Raw genomic sequence first — 21,526 nt, 5'->3', positions numbered from 1 at the left:
GTATTATAACTACAAAAATAATAAAATTTACAAGTTGAGTTAAATGTTGTTCCCTGCCCTTCAAAGAGATACCCATAATGCAGAAGTAGGAGGGACTGAGGTATTACTTGTCTGAGAATAAGGATATTTGAGCCACCTCTTAAAGTTTTATGTAGGCACCTGTCAAGACTTTCCTCTAAGTACAGGAGAAAACATGGCCAACAGCTTAGACATAAGAAAAAAAAACTCTGGTGTGGGATCCTGAGTTCTTGATGACTGAAAAAGATAAATTGTGAAGGAGAAAAAAGTAAATCATGAATTATTTGGAATGTGGAATGTTACTGGATTTATTGCAATATTGCATTTGAAGATTCATAAAATCACTTTTTTTTTTGACTTACACAAATAAAATTCTCTAAATTAGTACACTTTCTTTTTTTTTTCTTTTTTGAGATGGAGTCTTGCTCTGTCACCCAGGCTGGAGTGCAGTGGCACGATCGCGTCTCACTGCAACTTCCGCCTCCTGGGTTCAAGCAATTCTCCTGCCTCAGCCTCCCGAGTAGCTGGGACTACAGGCGGGTGCCACCACGCCCGGCTAATTTTTTGTAGTTTTAGTAGAGACGGGGTTTCACCGTGTTAGCCAGAATGGTCTCGATCTCCTGACTTCATGATCCGCCTGCCTTGGCCTCCCAAAGTGCTGGATTACAGGTGTGAGCCACTGTGCCTGGCTTAAATTAGTACACTTTCTTGTCTAAGCACTATTAAACATTTTTCTTTAGTAACTAAGATTCTGAAATCCCATTGGGTCATCATTCTGATTATAGGTTGTAGTTGCATGGTGCTAGAAACATATAGATGGTATAGAAACTTGAGAAAAGGCCAGATGCAGTGGCTCAAGTCTGTAAACCCAGCACTTTGGGAGGCTGAGGCGGGTGGATCACTTGAGGTCAGGAGTTCAAGACCAACATGATGAAACCCTGTCTCTACTAAAAATACAAAAATTAGCTAGGAATGGTGGTGGGGACTCGTAATCCCTGCTACTCAGGAGGCTGAGGTAGAGAATTGCTTAAACCTGGGAGGCTGAGGCTACAATGAGCAGAGATTGCACCAGTGCACTCCAGTCTGGGCGACAGAGTGAGACTCTATCTCAAAAAAAAGACAGAAAAAGAGGAGGGAGGGCAGGAGGGAGGGAAAGAAGGAAGGAAAGAAGGGAGGGAGGGAGGGAGGGAGGGAGGATGGGAAAAAGGGAGGGAGGGAGGATGGGAAAAAGAGAGGAAGGAAGGGAGGAAAGAAGGGAGGGAGGAAGGAAGGAAAGGAAGGGAAGGGAGAGGGAGGGGGAGGGAGAAGGAGGGAGGGGAAGGGAGGAAGGGAAAAGAGAAAAACCTCTTGGTATTTCAACATGAAAATTATTCTGTTGCATAAATTCCTGACATGGATTTTTATTATACTTTAAATTTTTAATTGGCTTGGATGAATTAAAAGGTTAAGATTATCTTCAGTATTGTCCATGGGAATTATAAATTTTAGGACTCTATTCTCTAATACAGCGTGCGAAGTAAAAATATACAGAATTAAGGTGAGTTTAGCTAAATTAATAGATAATAGCAATTTAGTGGATTATTGAAAGAAGCCAGGTATGTATTTGACTTTAGGAAAGATAATCATGATTTTCCTTAAAATATTATTTGATTTCAGCCAGGCGTGATGGCTCACGCCTGAAATCTCAGCACTTTGGGAGGGCGCGGCGGGTGGATCTCGAGGTCAGGAGTTCAAGACCAGCCTGGCCAACATGGTGAAACCCCATTTCTACTAAAAATACAAAAATTAGCTGAGCATGGTGGCAGGCGCCTGTAATCCCAGCTACTCGGGAGGCTGAGGCAGAGAATTGCTTGAACCCGGGAGATGGAGGTTACAGTGAGCCTTAGATCATGCCACTGCACTCCAGCCTGGGCAACAGAGCAAGACTCTGTCTCAAAAAAAAGAAAAAAAGAATTATTTGATTTCATTGAATTAGACAGGCCATGGCTTTATTCTAGGTTATTATTTCTTAGCATCTTGTGTACCAATTGATGTAGCAGAAACACTTTTACATATCTTAAAGGATATTTATAAGATGAAGACTGTAGTGTTTAATAGATTGTTGAAGAATCGGTAATAAGTATTATGTCCGTAATACTCTTGTAGTCTACTCAGTGTAGACTCTTATCTACTGCAACAATCACGTGGCAGTTGTCTTGAAATAGGAATGGATATATTCTGCATTGGCAGTTACATTTGTTTTGATTTTTTGAGTTGTTCAGTGTTTTGTGGTGTTCAGGGTGTAACATTTCTATTTTCTGGGAATTAGAGAGCCAAATTTCTTTGTCACCTAACTGTATTATTTATAGTGGGGATGGAAATGAACATAAGAATAAAGAATGTCCTGACAAGGGTAATTGCTACCGAAAGAGAAGCAAAGGGGAAATATTTCAGTTTTTTTAAAAAACAAAACAATGATTTATCTGAAAAGGTACTTGCTTCTATACCTAGGGGATTTAGATAACATTATGTTTGCCTGTTATGTGAATAGACAGTCAACATATTTTAAAAGTAAATTAGAGCCTGGCGCAGTGGCTCACACCTGTAATCCCAGCACTTTGGAAGGCTGAGGAGGGCGGATCACCTGAGGTCAGGAGTTTGAGACGAGCTTGGCCAACATATAGTGAAACCCTGTCTCTACTAAAAAATCCAAAATTAACTGCACATAGTGGCACATGCATGTAGTCCCAGCTACTTAGGAAGCTGAGGCAGGAGAATCGCTTGAATGGGGAAGGTGGAGGTTGCAGTGAGCTGAGATTGTGTCACTGGACTCCAGCCTGGGCGACTTAGCAAGACTGTCTCTCAAAAAAAAAAAAAATGTAAATTAGAACTGTTTGAGAAACTGACTACATTTCACTCAACTGCTAGAAATGATCAGTTAGCATTAAGATTATAATTTAATGCTGAAAAGTGAAGCAATGTGCCTTTTTGTAATATAATTTGATAATTTCTCTAGTCATTTGTTTTGAAGGCTGTTGCATTTATTATTAGTTAACTAACAATATCTAACATTTCTGGGGTTTTCACAGTTCTGCTAATAAAGTCAGAATATACTTATCATTTCAATTCTGAGATTCTGTAAGGTGTGTATTTTCTCTTACCAGTCCTTGATGTTTTCATATGGGACAAATGCAGGAGCAATTTAGTATATTCGTTTAGTTGTATCTTTGTTAATGATGGTAATCTGACAATCTAGGGGATAACGTGCTAGCTATATTTACATGAAGTGTAGCAATAGATACATAAAAGTTTTCTGAGTAATACATGATTATGTACATTTTTGTTTTGCTTCACTGATCGGTATTTCTAGTGCTAAAAGTTTTGCTAACCTATTCTTAAATGGAAATTTTAAGATATTTAAATTAATACGTTAAGGATTAATTTGTATTTTAGGAATAATATCTTTGCATTAACAAAACAAATGGTACTTGGTATTTAACTCTTGTTGGAGTTCAAAATTTAAAGCTGTCACTTTGACAATTAAATATTAGTTTAATAAGTTTACAGTATTAGTGAAAGATGTGAATTTTGGTGGAACATGAAATCAAATCATAAATCTTTGAAAATACTTGCTATGAGAATTATAAGCTACATTCAAATATACTGATGTGAACATATATAAACTAAATATCAAATACAATTTTCAGATTATAATCATATTTATTAAGAGAATACTATCAAACTTTTGGAGAATTTGCTTTTGATCACTTTTACATTTGAAGAAAATATGAGTAAAAATTTACTTTTAACAACTGGTTTTAACTTTTTGAAATGGTCCTTTATGATTGACAATATAAAGATTTCCAGCAGTTGTTGTTTAGATTTCTGCTGTCTAAATGTTAGCCACTGGCCACATATGGCTATTTAAATTTAAATCAATTAATATTAAAATTAGAAATTTTCTCAGTGGTATTTGCCACATTTCAAGTGCTCAGTAACCATCTGTGGCTAGTGGCCACTGTTCTAGACAGTGCAGATATGTAGATAATCCTAATATTATAAAAAGTTCTGTTGGATACCACTTGTCTAAAGTTTTAGTTTCAATTAATTTTTAATATTACCCATATTAAAATTCTTTATAAATGCTACTTTAACAAATTCCTTTGGTAAATAAATGTATATTTCTTCTTTTAGAAGTAGTAGGGGCCACCAACTAACATGACCTTTTTTTCCCCCAACACTTCTTGGAGTCTGTTTCTATAGTTTCTTTAAGTAGTATATTCAGCACAACTTGTCATTGACTACAATTAAAAGATATGATAACTGTGACAAGGAGTAGTGTTAGGGTCCATGAAGGACTTCGATTTTCAGGTATCACAGTATATGTCATTTAAAGAAAAGTCATGCTTTCCAAAGGTAAATTGTTATTATTTAAGACAGGGTCTTGCTCATGTTACCTAGGCTGGAGTGCAGTGTTGCGATCATGGCTCACTGCAGCCTCGACCTCCTGGGCTCGAGTGACCTTTTCACTTCAGCTTCCTGAGTAGCTGAGATTATAGGCGTGTGCCACCAAGCCTGGCTAATTTTCTATTTTTTTTGTGAAGACAGTGTCTCATTATGTTATGAGCAATCATCCTGCCTCAGTCTCCTGCAGTGCTGGGATTATGCGTGTGAGCCACTGCAGCTGGCGAAACCACCTTTTTAATCAGTATTGAATCTCATGTTGGTTCATTTAAACATACAGCATTGTTAAATGTGTTCTTATACTTACAGGATACATTAAATTGCCTTAAATATTATATTCACAGTAGTCACTCTTAGAGGAGTTATTTCTGAATGTTTTTTCATTATGTACCCTGTAATCACATTACCTGTGTATATTTTTATGTATTATTCTTGTACCTGGATTTTGTATTTATAAAAACTATAGCTAAAGCCAGAAGATAATAATAAATACATGACTTAAATTTTTCCCCTTTATGTAGGCAGTGCTCAGAATGTGACCAGGCAGGGAGCAGTGACATGGAAGCAGACATGGCCATGGAAACCCTACCAGATGGAACCAAACGATCAAGGAGGCAGATTAAGGAACCAGTGAAATTTGTTCCACAGGATGTGCCACCAGAACCCAAGAAGATTCCGATAAGAAACACGGTAGTTTATTTTCTATTTAACATAAGCATCATACAATTCTGAGGCCAAAATTTAAGAGGGTGAGAAAGACACAGGGCAAACATATACTCAGAAGTCAAAGAAAAAGACATCTATTGGTTATTCTTAACAATTTTTTTCTATATTATGAAATATACCACATGCTTACCTGAGTGTTTGTAGTTTTTTATTTTGTCGGAGGCATAATATAATGAACACACCAGAGCATCCATCACTCACCTTAAAAGATAGACCATTCCCAAAGCTTTAGAAGTTTCCTGTAAACCCGACAATCTCATCTTTATCTGTCTAGCCCAGAGGCCACCTCTTTACTCAGCTTTACATTTCTCATTCACTTCTTTTTCTTTATAGAAGAGGTTTACACTCTAAATCTATGTACTTATAAATAATACATAGTTTTTGTAGGTTTTGAATTTCATATGAATGGAATCAAATGTTTTTCTCTGGTAATTTGATATTTTGACCAAAATTATGTTGATTTGATTCAGACATGCTGATCCATGTAGTTGTAGTTTATTTATTGTCACTAATGTATAGTTTTCTATGGAAAGAATAGATTATTACCTAGTTTTTCTTTTGCTTTGTTGATGGGCAGTTAGGTTGTTTTCATGTTTTTCTATTCTGTACAGCTTTGTTTAAAATATTCCTATAAATATCGCCTGCAGCATGGTAACAAGGAGTTTGTGTATGTATTAAGGTGTAGATTTGCTAAGTTACAGACTATCTGCATCTTCAGTTTTGCTAGATAACTGCAATTGTTTTCCAAACCAGTTCACACTCATACCAGCAATGGATAATGTTTCTGTTGCTTCACAAACTTTTGTCCAGTGTTTTAATGCTTTCCAGTGTGATGCAGGGAAAATAGTATATTGACATTTTATGTTGCATTTCTCTCAGTACTAATGATTTTGAGCATCTATTTACATATTTTTGGTAAATTGTATTTCCTTTTCTGGGAAATGTGTATGCAAGCTGTTCACCAATTTTTCTGTTGGGGTGTTTACCTTTTTCTCATTGCAAATTCTTTGAGGCCAGGTTTTAAAGAGTTTCTTCTGGGGAAATCATTTATGTTCATTTTTACCAGGTACCTTGGAGGGGCCTCTACCAACTTGAGAATATTTTAAATAAAAGTTTGGTGTGTATGTTTTCTATTACATCAGGAGTGTAAATTTCAAACCTTTAAGTGCTGGCTTACAGTTATGAATTCTTAGGGCATACTTTCCTTGCTTGAGCCGAGGCAGGCACTTTTCAAAAATCTTTCTTTCCACAAGGGAGATATAAAGATATTTTTAGGGTTAGTTGTCATCATTTGTTTTGTTACCTGTTTCATTTTAGAGTCTTTAATTTTTTCCTTAAAGTAACAGTTTTCTCAAAAAAAATTTTTTTAATCTGTATTAACCTCCTATATTATAATCACTTAAAAGATCTTATTTAGGAGAATTCAGCTTGATTTTTTAAATCAGTTTTGTGTTATGGGCTCATATAAAATTGATGAGGCAAATCTGAGAATTGTTATCTGTTAGATAATTGAAATAGTTTATTTTGGGTGCTCTAAGTAGATCAACTTGAAATAGTTTTTATTTGTAGTTTCAACTGTTTATAACTCTTTTTTTAGGCTTCAAAAATATATTTTGTTTATAAGGGAACTAGAGAGACTTTTCCTTTGTTAAATAAGCCTGCTAGTTTCTATTTCTAAAATATTTTCTATAATTGTTTGAAAATGGTAACTACAGTTATTCTTAAGATCTTAGAGAAGAGTTATGTCTTAGAGAAGACATATGTCTGTCTACAAAGATTATCCTCTTATGAAACATTATTTTCCCAGTTTGTTTATTGTTTCAAGAAAGCCTTGTGACTAGTATTATCATCCTTAACTTTGGAGTTATCATATAGAGGGAAATTATGTATATTACAGTGATATTTTTGTTGCCCGTAATTCAGTATTACTTGAGATAAAAGAGAACTCTTTAATATTAAAGGATCCTTCTATTTTTTTCTCACCTTTACTGGTCTGCATTTTTATCCTAGAATTATAAGGAAGCTTTAAAATTTGCTAATGTAATTCCATTCCTTTCATCTTGTTCTTTGTCTCTAGTTTTCTTGTTTAAAAGTTTTAGACATATTACAGATTTTGGTCAGTGAAACACCAGGAAAAGAGTCCATGACCAGTAATTTCAGGAAATGCAGTGTGATTATTTTCTTACTTGTAGAAATTCCAATGCATGTTGAAGCTCCAAAAAAAATCCTAATATTTAGAAACAGGATTACTTTTATCTATTCTTTTTCTTAACTTGTTTTTATCAAAAAAGCATTTTTGTAAGACACTTTTTTTTTTTTTGGTAACGTAGAGTACTCTGTGGTGCGAAGTTTGGAAATGATGCTGCAGAGACCACCGATTAGTTGCATTAGGACCATCTTGGGTTATTTGTTGAAATGTAGACTTTGGACCCACCCTAGAGCTAGTATAGACTTTAGACCCATTCTGGAATTAATGAATTAGAATTTATGGGGTTTGACTAAGCAGATTTCTTAGGTGCTATGCTTATACTAAATAAAAGTTGAAAGTAACTACTAATGGTGATTACCTTCCCTCTTTCCCTCTCATCTTTTCTGCCTGCCTTCCAACAATCCATTCAGAAAACCAGACAATTGGTGTGAGGTATCATACTAAACTGTTCAAGGAATGTAGGAATGAGAGATACAGAAGAGAGTGGTCAGTCATTTTGATCTTGATCTTACCGTTTATGCTGAGTTCCTGTTGTTACCTTAAGTTTTTACTTATTTCTGTTTCAGAGTTGTATTTATCTTTTTTAATCAATAGGTAGTATGGTGAAAAATGAGGTGTTCTAGTTGTGTTTCTTAGAATAGTGTTAATTATGAGAGACCAGGCATACAACAGCTTACTAACTTGTGTAAATACCTTTTGCAATATATAACTAATTTTTCTCTCCCGTTGTTAACATTTTTAAACTATTGCTCCCAATATCCTCCTACTTACACTTTTATTTCAGCACATGTATTACAATTGGGAACATTCTGTCTTGAAATACGTTATTATAGTATTTTTATTTTTGTCAGTTTTTCATTTTTCCTGCCATAAATTGATCAAAGTATAATTTATTTTCGTGTTAGTCTTATTATTCTATCATGATTTTGAAGAAAATTTTACCTTCATGACATACATAGGGCAGTCATGACATACCCCAAGCTCATGGACCTGAACTCCTGGCAGACAGCAACTGCCCTGTTTACCACAGAAGAATGGGTCCCGTTCTTCGTATGTTGCATCATTGAAACTATAGAATTATTGTAAAGGCAGCCTAAGATAGCTCTGTTTAATAAGTACTTTGTTATTTAGACATTTTCTCTGCATTATTTTCTATGTGGAAACTTTTTACTTACTTTTAGGCAAAGAAATTAATTTTGAAGAAAATATAAATTAGCTTACCCATATCCCTTTTGAAGTTACTTTAAAATTGATGTTTATACTTGTGGACATATTCTGATACTCTAATGTAACTCGAAAGCTTTCAGATTTTCTTTTTGCTTTCTTTGCACCCTATGTCATGTAGTGACATTTCATCTTTTATAGAAGTGCCAAAGGACTTGTTGGGACCTGTCTTTCCATTGTTCTTACACACATGCATGCATCATCTACTCTTTCTGAAGTTCTGAGATCTTTCTTCCTGACTTACAAATTCTGGTTGTGTTTTGTATATTTTCTTTTTTGCAAAATAAATGCAATAAATAGTCAAAATGCTTTTTAGCAGCTTTGACTGAAAACCATATTGTTTTTCAGGATGCATTATTTCTTTTAGATCATTATTTCAGAAGGGGATTTAAACACATTTAATTGTTTTTCCATTGCACTTAACAATGTGAGCCACTAGCCTGTTCTAAGTGGCAGTCTTTATTTGAGAGACAATCAAATATCCTAGAGCCTATTTTTATTACATTTATGTTTTAACTAATTTTATGCATATACTAAGTACCTATTTAATAATGTTTAAGCTTAAGTCTTGAGAATCTGAAAATATGAGTTATGTTTCATATAAATATTTTTTAGGTGCTAGTTTAGGAAAAATGTTGAAGCATTTGGATTCAGTTCTATTGAAGTGACTAAAGGTTACTGTACATTATGTTCATATTTATTTTACTCATTCTTATACTAACTGAATTGTTACAGTTCTGGGACAGAAGGGTTATTTGTGGGGACTTTACATACCAGAGTTTTCTATTATCAGACTCAAGGTGACCTCTGAGGTACGAGTCAGATTACAAAACCTCTGTCTGTCATAGATTCTTAGAAGAAACCCTGGCAAACAGTTTTTGTAGTGAACTAGAACTCACTTTGGCTACTTGGAAGAGATCTACTCTGTGTGTGTCCTTAGCTCAAGTAATCTTATTCAGAACCCTGAGACTCCTGTTTTGCTTTTTGCCTCTTGGAAATCCATCACTTTTATTTATTCCCAGGAGTATGAAATAAAGATGAGAATAGGTGGAGCTTTCAAGACTTTCCTTATTTTGTATATACCATTATCTCTGAGAAGGTTTTTATAGCAACACTTACTTGTAATGTAGAATACATATTTTATTATATATCGTTAGACCCATAGTTATTTCAGTTTATAGTAGTTAAGACAAATTGGTCATGATTTTCTTTTTATTCTCCCATATATTTTCATAACCCTGTTAACATAAGCTAAATTAGATAAAAAGAAACTCTGCAGTCAATTGACCAAAGGGAAAGCACTCACTTTTGGTGACTTCCATTCCATCGGTTGTTTACTGGTAGCCAACAGAAACAGATGACACCTTGTTCATAATTTGTTTTTTGTATATGGCAATTTTCTTTGAATATTTCATGAACTTTAACTTGTTTTCAATATAGTTTCATAATTGAAAGACAAATATTTTTAGGAATTATGTATATGTATAATTTTATATTTTTTAGAAATTATATATATTTTTATTATATATTGCTACATATATACTATACATATAATTTTATATTCTTAGGAATTATATATTTATATATATTAGAATAAATTTTATATTGAAGCATTTTTGAATAGCTGCCAGAAAGCTACTGGCATTTATTCCCCAGCATAAATCTAATGCTATTTAGCTTAACAGAGGTTTTCAAAGGTTGACTTAATTGTCCTAATTAACATTGATTTTGGAATTTTGCCCATGAATAAGCATGTTCTATTTTTACATAGAAGTTACAGAGGGAAGCATTTCTTATGATTCATCTAACCATATGTGACTTACTTTAATTATTAATTTGTATAAATATTGATTTGTCAACAAAAACACAAGTGTTAAATTTAGTGACCTGGTCACAAGTGAATATGTGAAGCCTAGTTTAGTGATATCAAAGATGTTAAGGTACTGACTCTTTTAGTTTTAAATTTAGTTCATTTGCCAAATGAATCATGCATTTGACTTGATTGCAAATTAAAATAACCTCAGCTCTAAAGAATTAATTAAAATACATTACATGTTTTTTAGTCCAAATGATGGAGAAGGTAGAGAAATGTTTAATTATTTGTTTTTGATGAATAAACTATTTATTTACTTATTTTTATTTTTATTTTTTTGAGACGGAATCTCACTCTGTCGCCCAGGCTGGAGTGCAGTGGCGTGATCTTGGTTCACTGCAACCTCCGCCTCCCAGGATCGAGCGATTCTCATGCCTCAGCCTCCTGGGTAGCTGGGATTACAGGCGTGCACCACCACGTCCGGCTGAGTTTTGTATTTTAGTAGAGATGAGATTTCGCCGTGTTGGCCAGGCTGGTTTCAAACTCCTTACCTCAGGTGATCCACCCTCCTCGGCCTCCCAAAGTACTGAGATCACAGGCCTGAGCCACTGTGCCCGGCCTGAATAAACTATTTAAAAGTTGCCTGCTAGTTAAGATAATTTTACACCTTTTCAGTTTAAATACATTGTCTCTAATACCATGCCAATCTCTTCTAGGGATTTTTTTTAATCACCTCTTTTCAAGTAAGTTTATCACGGACAGATTACGAGCAAGGTGATTTAAGCAGCTCAGGTTGTAATTGTTCCCTAGCTAAATCAAGTTCTTAAAAAAAAAACAAAAAACAGAAAAAATTGGAATGTGTCAAGATTTGGAATGCATTGTAAACTTTCATTTACTTTTAATAGCTTAACTAATTACTGTCAAAATGAATCAGTTTGGAATTGCACCCTTGCTTGATTAATCGTGGAATTTCCAGGTAACGTATCTGTGTTACATTCTAAAGCACATACTTGAAAAGTAAAATTCTTCCTTCTTCCACATATTATTTTCATCCTACTGTTTTATTGTTGCTAAAGTAGTTTCAGCCTCAAAATGTATCAGAAAAGGACCACCCAGTTATATATACTTCTATTCATCTGAGATGGGACAAGCTCTTTGGTAACTGAAATTTGTCAGATGGGCCCAACTTGTTTTCGTTTTTCTTGCTTTTTTGTACCATTTCTCCCTCTTTTAAATTCTGCTAATGTTTCGGGATTCATTCAAGGACACTACTTTCAAGATAACTTGTCTGTTGTGATGTTAGGTAGTTATAAATTTTCATAGTTATAGTTGCTGCCACTTCATTAAAACTAGAAAAAAAACCCCATAGCTTTCAACATTTTCTTGGTTGGAGGACTTGGTATTTTGTATAGTTATATTTGGATCAAATTCTCTTTTATTTTTTTCTTTGGAAATAGTAATGTGATAAATGCTAAATAAGAGTGCTGTAATTACTTTGGTAATGAATCAAGTTGGTATGTAGTATGGAGCTACCAAATTAGGTAGACTATAGTGCCAGTTTGAATTTACTCTTTATTGGGTATAATTCTCTAACTTCATTTGAAATGTAAGAAATCTTCATTGGGCATCACAATGTTACAGTTTAGTTTAAGTATTTAAGTGCAATAAGAGATTTGCATTCTTAATAATTTTGCTCATTTCTATTTGGGATTAAATTATTAATCTTGGATTAGCCACGCAAGAAAAGTCACTGAAGTGACAGCTGAGATAACTGAATTTAAGGTTTACCTCAGAAACTTACCAGCTGTGTGACATCAGCAAGTCATTTCTCTGGATTGCTTTTTCAGAGCTCTAAGATGATATTGTTTTATATTTTTATAACAAGTTTGTTTTTGTAGTTGGAAATTGTTTATGTGTCTTGCGTTATTTTAAATTATTACATGAATATATCAGTGATTACCATTTGGTAATAAATGTACTTAAAGTGACTATTTTAGATAATTACAAATACACCTAATATATGAGAAGAAATTTATAAGTATAGAGAGAAATGGAGCTATACCATTATGTGATTGAATCACTAATTGGCATTATACCATATGATGCTAATTGCAATCTGGTATGAAGAGAGTTTCAATTGATGGAGTCATACCAGATATTTGAAGATTTAAGTTATTATCAAAATGATAAATAAACATCCTTAAAAGAATTGAAAACATGAACTTGCAGCATTAAAATACATACTTGAAAAATTAATGGAAAACTAGATGATACATTTGCTAGTTCATTACCCAAAAGATGAGTTGGATGAAGAAAAATGTGAAAATGTGTGGAAGTCTTTTGCACATTCTGTTTAGAAGTTCGTAGAACTCAAATGAGTAATTTGAATATTTTCCACTTGATATTGGTTACTAATTTGGAACATCTTATTGAAATGCCCTGTAGGCCACGTGCAGTGGTTCATGCCTGTAATCCGAGTACTTTGGGAGGCCAAGGCAGGTGGATCGCTTTAGGTCAGGAGTTCGAGACCAGCCTGGCCAATATGGCAACCCCTTCTCTAGTAAAAATGGAACGATTAGCCAGGCATGGTGGTGCACACCTACTTGCGAGGCTGAGGTATGAGAATCGCTTGAACCCGGGAGGCGGAAGCTACAGTGAGCTGAGATTGCTGCCACTGCACTCCAGTCTGAGCGACAGAGGGAGATTCTGTATAAAAAAAGAAAAAAGCCCTGTAAATATACATTATGCAAATTAAATAATAGAGTACCAAATTAGGGAAAAATAATTTAAACTTTTTGTCAAATTTTTATTTTATTTTATTTTTTGAGACAAAATCTCGTCCTGTTGCTCAGGCTTGGAATGCAGTGACTCAATCGTGGCTCACTGCAGCCTAGATCTCCTGGGCTCAAGTTATCTTCCCACCACAGCCTCCTGAGTAGCTGGGACTACAGGCACTCACAGCTATGCCTAGCTGATTTTTTCATTTTTATTGTTAGTAGAGATAAGGTCTCTCTGTGTTGCCCAGGCTGGTCTTGAACTTCTAAGCTCAAGCAGTCTTCCCACCTTATCCTCTCAAAGTGTTGAAGTTATGGCCATGAGCCATGGTGCCTGGCTTGTCAGTCAGATCTTTTTATTTGTATTATATAGTATCATCATTCATTAGTTTTGATTTAACCACTTATAAATTTATTTTATTAAAACAAGTTAATTGAGTATGTCATAAGCATTGTGTTAAGTTTAATTGGGTGTAGAAAAATGAATATGATATGGTCCTTATCAATTTGGGAATGAATTTTGTAAGGGGACAGAAAATAAAGCATTAAAGGGCAAGAGTGGCACAGAAGGAAAGGAGATGAATATAGAAATTACTAGCCATAAGTTTTCAATTAGAACTTGAATAAGTGTTGTTAAGGACCTTTCTACTCTGGTGTCCTTCAACTTACGTGTATTTGACCTACTTAGGATTCTTGTTAAAAGATAGCTTCTAATTCAGTGTGTCGGAGTAAGCCTGAGATTCTGCATTTCTAATAGACACTCAGGTGATGCCAGTGCTTATGGGTCATGATTGATATTTTGAGGAGCAAGTCTCAGTATTGTTCTTTGGAAGTAAGAATTGTAGATGTAGGGTCTGCATTTAAAGGCCTTTCCTGGATGTAGTCTTCATTTTTCTTCCTACTTACTTCCATGATACAATTAAAACATACTGATTGGCAATATAAATGTAAACAGATTCATAGTTTATAAATTTACTTTTTTTGAATGACTAATTTAGTTGACTCTTGGTTATCTAGGGACAGATTAAATGGTAAGCAGTTAGCCATGGTATTAAATAACAGTGTACTTGGTATCATGAAGAATTGAAATTACAGTAATGTAAGAAAATATTAATATATTTATACTATAATGTAATTCTGTTTAGAATTATTTGGTACCTACTCTAGCTTGGGAATGTTCCTTGATCTCAGCTGTCAAAGTAATTTTTGGAAGCAGTGCCTGCATTCTCTTCCAGTCTCTAAGGAACATTGGTCTGTGCTGTGATTGGTGATTTCTCACATACTGGCTGCAAATACTAATGAGTTACAGTTCTTTTAAACATTTGTATGCATTCTTTCAAATGGTATATGTATTCTGAAATATAGGATGTGAATTTTAGCTAAATTAGTTAAAAATGTCATTTTATATGGCAGTTTAATTAGTTTTATGTTAACTAGGATTTTGGATATGTGAGACCTTTTCCTTCTACTTTTTTTGGCTGCTTAAGAATTATTTCTTTACATAAACATGTATGCACATGCATATATGTAGGCAAACTGTGTGTAGTATGATCCCAGGTTTAGCATTTCAGCTATGTAAGTCATAAGTTATAAAAATTTAAATGCTCTGAGTAAATCATAATTATGGACAATTATGAAGTGTGGAGAAAATCCTTTAAAATAATTTTGGAGAATTCATTTTTTTCTGTCAGATACATGTTTATTTAAAAGTAAAGCACTGTAAAGTATATTTAATTTGTTACTTTTTATTTCCTATGGCATAAATAGTAACAAAATGCAGTAGTCGAATCTAGTGTTAATTAGAAATAACTAATTTTGCAAGTGCCTAACTTAAGCAATAACATTTAACAGAGGAAATTTATTTTTATCATTAATTAAACATTAGATATACTGTGGATTTTTGTTTTTTGTTTCTTTTGTTTTTTTTCCAGAGAACCAGAGGACGAAAACGAAGCTTTGTTCCTGATGAAGAAAAACATGAGGTTGGAATAAGTTAAGCACTTTTACACAGTCTTAACTTTGAGAAATTTTCTGGCTTAAAATTGATTCCCTCATATCCTTATTTTGTTTTGTTATGTTTTGTTTTATTATCCCTTGTATGGCAGGAAAGAGTTCCTAGAGAGAGAAGACAAAGACAGTCTGTGTTGCAAAAGAAGCCCAAGGCTGAAGATTTAAGAACTGAATGTGCAACTTGCAAGGGAACTGGAGACAATGAAAATCTTGTCAGGTAAGTTGGATGCTGAACCCTTGTCTTTAGGGGATGAAAGTTCTATATTTATTTTCTCATCACAGAAAAAATGAAAAAACAATTGCCGGATAGGACCTTTCTTAAAATATTATGTAGTGGAAACAGTACTTCAGAAACAGATTTCATCCACTTCTTAACCTCTCACACATGGTTATACTCTGGATTTAAATGTAAATAAGAGTGATAATCTGCATTTTTAACACAGGGAATTATTTTTCTCTTGACAAGAGAAATTGACAATGCTCTCTGTATAGAGGCCATAAAAGTAATTTGATCTAAACACTGTGTACTAAGATTATTATGTTTTATGTCATAAAACAATAAAGTTACTAAGCTCTGTTAGCATATTCTAAATGTTTGAAATTTAGAAGCAATGGTGAGAAGACAGACTTTTTATTGACAAGAACTTAATTAGCACTTTCTTATTGCTTATCAAAACAAATGTGTTAAATGCTTCTCCCTTACGAAATAAAGAAAGGTGAAAAGATGGCCTAGGTTGATTTTATTTTTTGTTTTGTCTTTGTTTCTTTGTTTCGTTTTGGTACTTTGTTTTTTAATCAGACATAATGCTAATCAGAAATCTTAGCTGATGCTGCACATTGGCTTTTCCCAATGGTCCAGAGGCTGCTAATTTTAGCGGAAATGAAGTAATTGATCAAAGCTCTGGGTGAGATGGCGGAGTGAGTGGGTGAACAAAAAGAGAGCTAATTTACAAGAGGCATCATACTTTCAAAGGGCAGTGTCACAAAAGTTCTTGCAGTTCTTATAGGGACTTTGTAAGGGAACCCATTCTTATTTCTTTAGAAAATTGTCTTCTGGTAAAGCCCTGTTAAATTAACTGAGGACACAGAAATTAAACATTTCAAAAAGAATAAACATATTGATAAAACAAATATATTAGTGTTGTTATACGTTTTTAAATATTTACTTCCAAATGATTTAATCTATTTTGGTCACTAAAAATATAATTTGTCTTAATTTCTCAAAGAAAGGCATGAAGTCTTAAATTTTATGAGTTTTTTATGCTATCAATGAGAAAGATAAAGTAAAAATTAAAGTAGAGAAAGACAAAGTCCTTCAACAAAGTTAAGAAAGTTTATAATAATTGGCCAATTTTTTTTTGAGGTAGTTCATGTAGAGTGTCTTGGGAGCTATCCTGAAGGTTAAGTTTATTAAAATTTAGGGTAAAGTAGTAAGTAGTTCCAAGTTCAGGAGATACACCTGAATAATTCTGACAACAGTATAAATTTTGCAGTATGTCGAAAATGAAATCCCAAGCATAAGGGTAACATAATGGAGTAAATGAAACAACAAAAATAAAGAAAAAAAATAACAATCTTATATAATGAACAAAAATTTAATTCAGGAAAATTCCCTTGGGGTTGAGGATGGAGTTGAGGACTACGATTAATTTGAAACAGTAGTTAAAAACTTATAGAGCTGGTGATCCTTTTATTAATTATTTGAACCTGTGTGAGTATCTACTGTGTCTTACTAAATTTTTTTTTAATATGAGATTGATTGAGGCCTTTTTGCTGTAGGACTTATAGGTTTTTATTAGTTTTTTTGTTTTGCTTTTGTCATATATTGGAAATTAGGAACCTGAGAAATATAATTTTTATTTTGAAAATCAGTTTATGATAGATTTCCAACCTGTCATATTTTAGTTGTTTAATAAAAAAAGTGCCATCTTTCTTCTAATTTTGATAAGATTTTTGAATAGTGTTACTCTATGTTACTTATTTCTTTAGTTTCTGTCATAAAATTTTTATTTCTAATTGCATTATTACAATATGCCAATGTCTGGAATTTTGTGAAAGTCTCCTGGAAGGTAAAGATATTTTTATTACTCTAAAATAATGGATATACAAAGTCCCCTTCCTTGGTTTTGCCTTATTAAGAAGATAATATCGTAAATTGTCTGCAAAGTTTTAAAGAGGTAATGTAGAGGAAATTAAATGTTTTATTGATACTATATTTTAATATTTCTTAGGACAAGATAAGCTGAATAAAAAGCAATGCCATAAAATATTTTTGGTTATAATGTGATCTTAAAAAAAAATACATTGTTTATGCACTGTTCTTCTTGGGTTAAAGAATTTTATTTTATATAAAATTTCATATGTTTAATAAAAGTAATCTCATATAATATCTGCCATTTTCCCTGGCATCTCGTATTTTGGAATTGGCACTGTTATTGTTTGAAAATCACCCCCCAAAAGTCTACACTTTTTTATTACATTGCATCTTAAAACTATCTATACATGCTATTTTTTTAACTTTCAAATAAGATATTTTAAATAAGGATTTATTTTCTCTACAGATATATTTCAGCGCTTACTCAGACATATGTGTATATCTGTTAGGTTCTCTTTTAAAATTAAACTTCATGGGTCACAATTAGTCTTTTATTTAATATACTGTGTTTACTTAAGTTCTTTTAAACTAATGTTTATATCTCACTAGAACCTGCTCTTCAGCAGTTTTGATTTTTTAAACCACACTTCTCTATGTAATTCAGGCTATGTAGAAAATTCCTTCTTAATTGTCCTTGCTTTTTTAGTTATTTGTGTATGTTTACTTGTGAATTTACATGTATAATTTTTTGTATCATTGAACAATTGCATGCAATTTGTCAGTACATTGTAATTAGTAGGTTTCAACTGTTATTTTCTGCTTTGCCTGTTTTTCTTGGGACTTTGGCAAGTAATTTAGCATTTCTGTGTCTTGGTTTTCCCCCTGTTGTACATGATCACAATCATACCGTGGTTCATTAGGTACCTTATGAATAATTGCTGAGTGGTAGTAAGGTTCTTCCCATATAAAATGTTAGAACAGTGGTATTATTTAGTAACACAAAGAATACATGTATGTGTGCATTGAAGTAAAGGTCACAATTGGTAAATATGTTTCCAGTTATAATAAATACTTATTTGTTATGTCAGAAAATGTACATGTCCTGTTTTTGTATATAATTTTGTCTAAAATCTAGGAGACAAAAAGAAATTTGTCATTACATGTTTTCTAAAATGATTAGATTGAAGGTTTACAGCATCTCAGGGAATTTTATTTTTTTAAGTGCAAGTTTTTTGCCATCTGCTTTTAAAATTTAATTAGAAATTATCTGAGAAGTTCTCAACTAAATATATATTTCTTTATGTTATTTAATGCAATCTAAATGCTAAAGGTCAAATTGAAACTATTTCATGGAATTGGGAAGTCTTAACGGCTTTGTCTGTGATAGGTCAGTCTTTGTTGGAAGTAGTTATGGAACTACTTAGTGATACCTTATTTATTTTTGTTTCCACAGTTCATGGCACATTTAATGATCAGAAAATGCTTGGTAAATGAACTCTACATAAGTAATGACTGAATATTCTTTTGCTGAATTAATAAAAACTGTCACTATTATAATTTCTAGAGCAAATTGAGTCATAAAATATAATGTTTGATGAAGATATTTAAAGGGCTTGATAAAGGACAATTGATTTTTTGTCACTAAAATGTAGTGGATAGTTTTTCCTCCCCTGTATTTTAAGTGAGGAAATAGATTTGAGAATAATTGATTAATCTATGAAAAGTAGAGATGAAGTGATTCCTCTCCTTGAACGTATATGAAAAGGAAGTGGGCCTGTCTCTCTTTCAGTCTTTATCGAACTATCAAATTAGGAATAACACCAAACTTCTAAACCTCAAATTTTATCTTAACTATATAAACTCAATGTGGCACATTTTATTACTTAATCAGAGATAGGAGAGAGAGAAGAAAGGTTTCCTAAGGCTAAGAACCCTGGAATCCATGAGCCCTCTTAAATAGCATCTTTAATTTTATTTTGTACTGTGGCCATTTTTCAGAAGCATTGAGGGTAGGAAATGATCTATTAAGCTATTTCACTTTTATAGCTAATTCTACACTATTAAATGCTTGCCAGATTCTCCCCTTTATTTGAGTATATGGCAAATTATATAGATATTGAACCATTTTGATAACAATGGTAGGGTGTCAATTTGGTCTCTAAATACTGTTGTTAGCACTTTTATTTATTTTACATTTAAAAATCTGGCTTGTCAGTGCATCCTCCCCAACTAAATTTGTTTGTATCATAAATTATTAGGAACACCAGCAAGAATTCATATATATTACATTTTAATTTCAAATATTAGTCTCTCATTCTGATTATAATTTTTTTGTGTTTGTTTTCGTTGTCACTCAGGCTAGAGTGCAGTGGATGCCTCCCGGGCTCAAGCAATCCTCTCACCTCAGCCTCCCGAGTAGCTGAGACTTGATTTTTTATTTTTAATTAACTTTTCTGTTCTAACTAGTATGGAGGCTTATAGACTTCCTGGGTCGTAATTGTAGGAGTTTTTCCCTCTGAGATTTGATTAGACTGAGAGTAAAGCTAAAATTGCTTATAAGTTTAGTTACTATTTTTCATAAAACGTTAGGTCACTAAAAATGGATTATTTTAAATTTAACAAAATGAAACCAGTCTTGTCCCTCTTAAGATTAGTTAGGATTGCATTTGGTCAATTTCTTTCTTTCCTTCTTTTTTTTTGAGACAGAGTCTTGCTTTGTTGCCCAGGCTGGAGTGCAGTGGTGCAATCTTTTTTCTCTGCAACCTCTACCTTTTGAGTTCAAGTGATTCTCCTGCCTCAGCCTCCCGAGTAGCTGGGATTACAGGCGTGCGCCACCATGCCCGGGTAATTTTTTGTATTTTTAATCGAGACAGTGTTTCACCATGTTGGCCAGGCTGGTCTTGAACTCCTAACCCCAGATGATCCACGCACCTCGGCCTCTCAAAGTGCTGGGATTACAGTGATGAGCCACCGTGCCAAGCCTGGTCAATTTCTTAAAACAAATTTAGTTATTTTAATTTGATTATAGACTTGCTAAATTAGTGTTTCTTGTGTAGTTTATCATATAATACTCACTCTTAATGGTGATAAAATATGCATTTTCATGTAGGAATAGCATGATTCTGAAGTGATGATGCAAATGTATGTTATTTATAATACTTAAAAACTAAAATTAAGAAACAAATATAGGTTCTTAAAATGATTTGTGTCTTCTAATGTATTTTAAATGCATTAAAAACATATTTCCTGCATAAGGACATTTTTAGATAAACTTCTGTTTCTCTTCTTTAACTCTGCCAACAATTTCCTGGATAAGTTTTTTGTTTTGTTTTGTTTTTTATTTCTAAGTCATTGATTAGTATTATACAATAATTATTTTTAAAGGATTGTTTCCAGAGCTTGGATTTCTAGTATTTTTTTCAATTAAGTATGGCAAAGTATATTCATTCATGTCACCCTGACAACCTGTGTGATATACCTTTTTCTTCCAATTCGACTACTGTTATTTCTGGTATAGGTTGTTTAAGTTGGCTTTCTTCCTTCAAAGTATCTTAAAAGAATAATTATTGTTTTACTAATCTTTGTGTAGCTCTATCTTTGCCCCAAGTCACTAAACAAAAAGCACTTCCACAGTCGTTAGTCACATTAAGGAATCTTTGGCAAGATATTCGATCTTTTTAATTTTCATGTTAGATTTAATATAAAGGGCAGACATAAAGTTGTATAGCAAGATGTCTCTGAAGACATAGGGGCTTTCTAAAATTCTTAGCCTGAAGAATTTGCCACTTAACTCTTTTAACAGGATCTACATGAAAAGGGAAGAAAAGCCTGGCATTGTAAGTCCAAATTGATGAAGCATTGGGAATTACTTGAAAATTTTAAACAAAGGAATATAATTATGACCTTTTTAAAACTTTATTTTCGTAGCTTTTTAACTGTCCTTTTGATTTTTACGTTTATTTTTAAAGTAACTGTTATCGAAGCAGTTGCTTTTCAGGGAAATTCTGATATGATTACCAAATAATAGTGTCATCTAATAGTTAAGTAAAATTGAAACTCAATAAAATTAATAACATCTATTTCTGCTACATTCTGTAGTGTTTAACATAATTACCTTACTATTCTGAGAAAATATTCACAAATACCTATTTTGTTCAGTGAACAGTTTTTTGTTTTTTTTCTTCTCTTTTTTTATTTTGAGACAGAGTTACACT

General features: G+C 33.1%; 1 protein-coding gene across 10 annotated transcripts in view; it reads left to right on the top strand.

The window, feature by feature from the left end:
- The window catches only part of PHF14 (PHD finger protein 14), a 204,772-nt gene that overhangs the window by 76,124 nt on the left and 107,122 nt on the right, over nucleotides 1-21,526 (top strand). For all 10 annotated transcript variants that reach the window (XM_055272581.2, XM_063637062.1, XM_055272580.2 and 7 more), the window contains exons 14-16: nucleotides 4,983-5,151; nucleotides 15,139-15,189; nucleotides 15,313-15,434. In XM_055272581.2, the coding sequence (XP_055128556.1) occupies nucleotides 4,983-5,151; nucleotides 15,139-15,189; nucleotides 15,313-15,434 (342 nt within the window). The remainder of the gene's footprint in view (nucleotides 1-4,982; nucleotides 5,152-15,138; nucleotides 15,190-15,312; nucleotides 15,435-21,526) is intronic.

This window comes from Symphalangus syndactylus, chromosome 3 (assembly GCF_028878055.3).
Source record: "Symphalangus syndactylus isolate Jambi chromosome 3, NHGRI_mSymSyn1-v2.1_pri, whole genome shotgun sequence".
Taxonomy (NCBI): domain Eukaryota; kingdom Metazoa; phylum Chordata; class Mammalia; order Primates; family Hylobatidae; genus Symphalangus; species Symphalangus syndactylus.
This window is presented reverse-complemented; position numbering and strand designations above follow the sequence as displayed.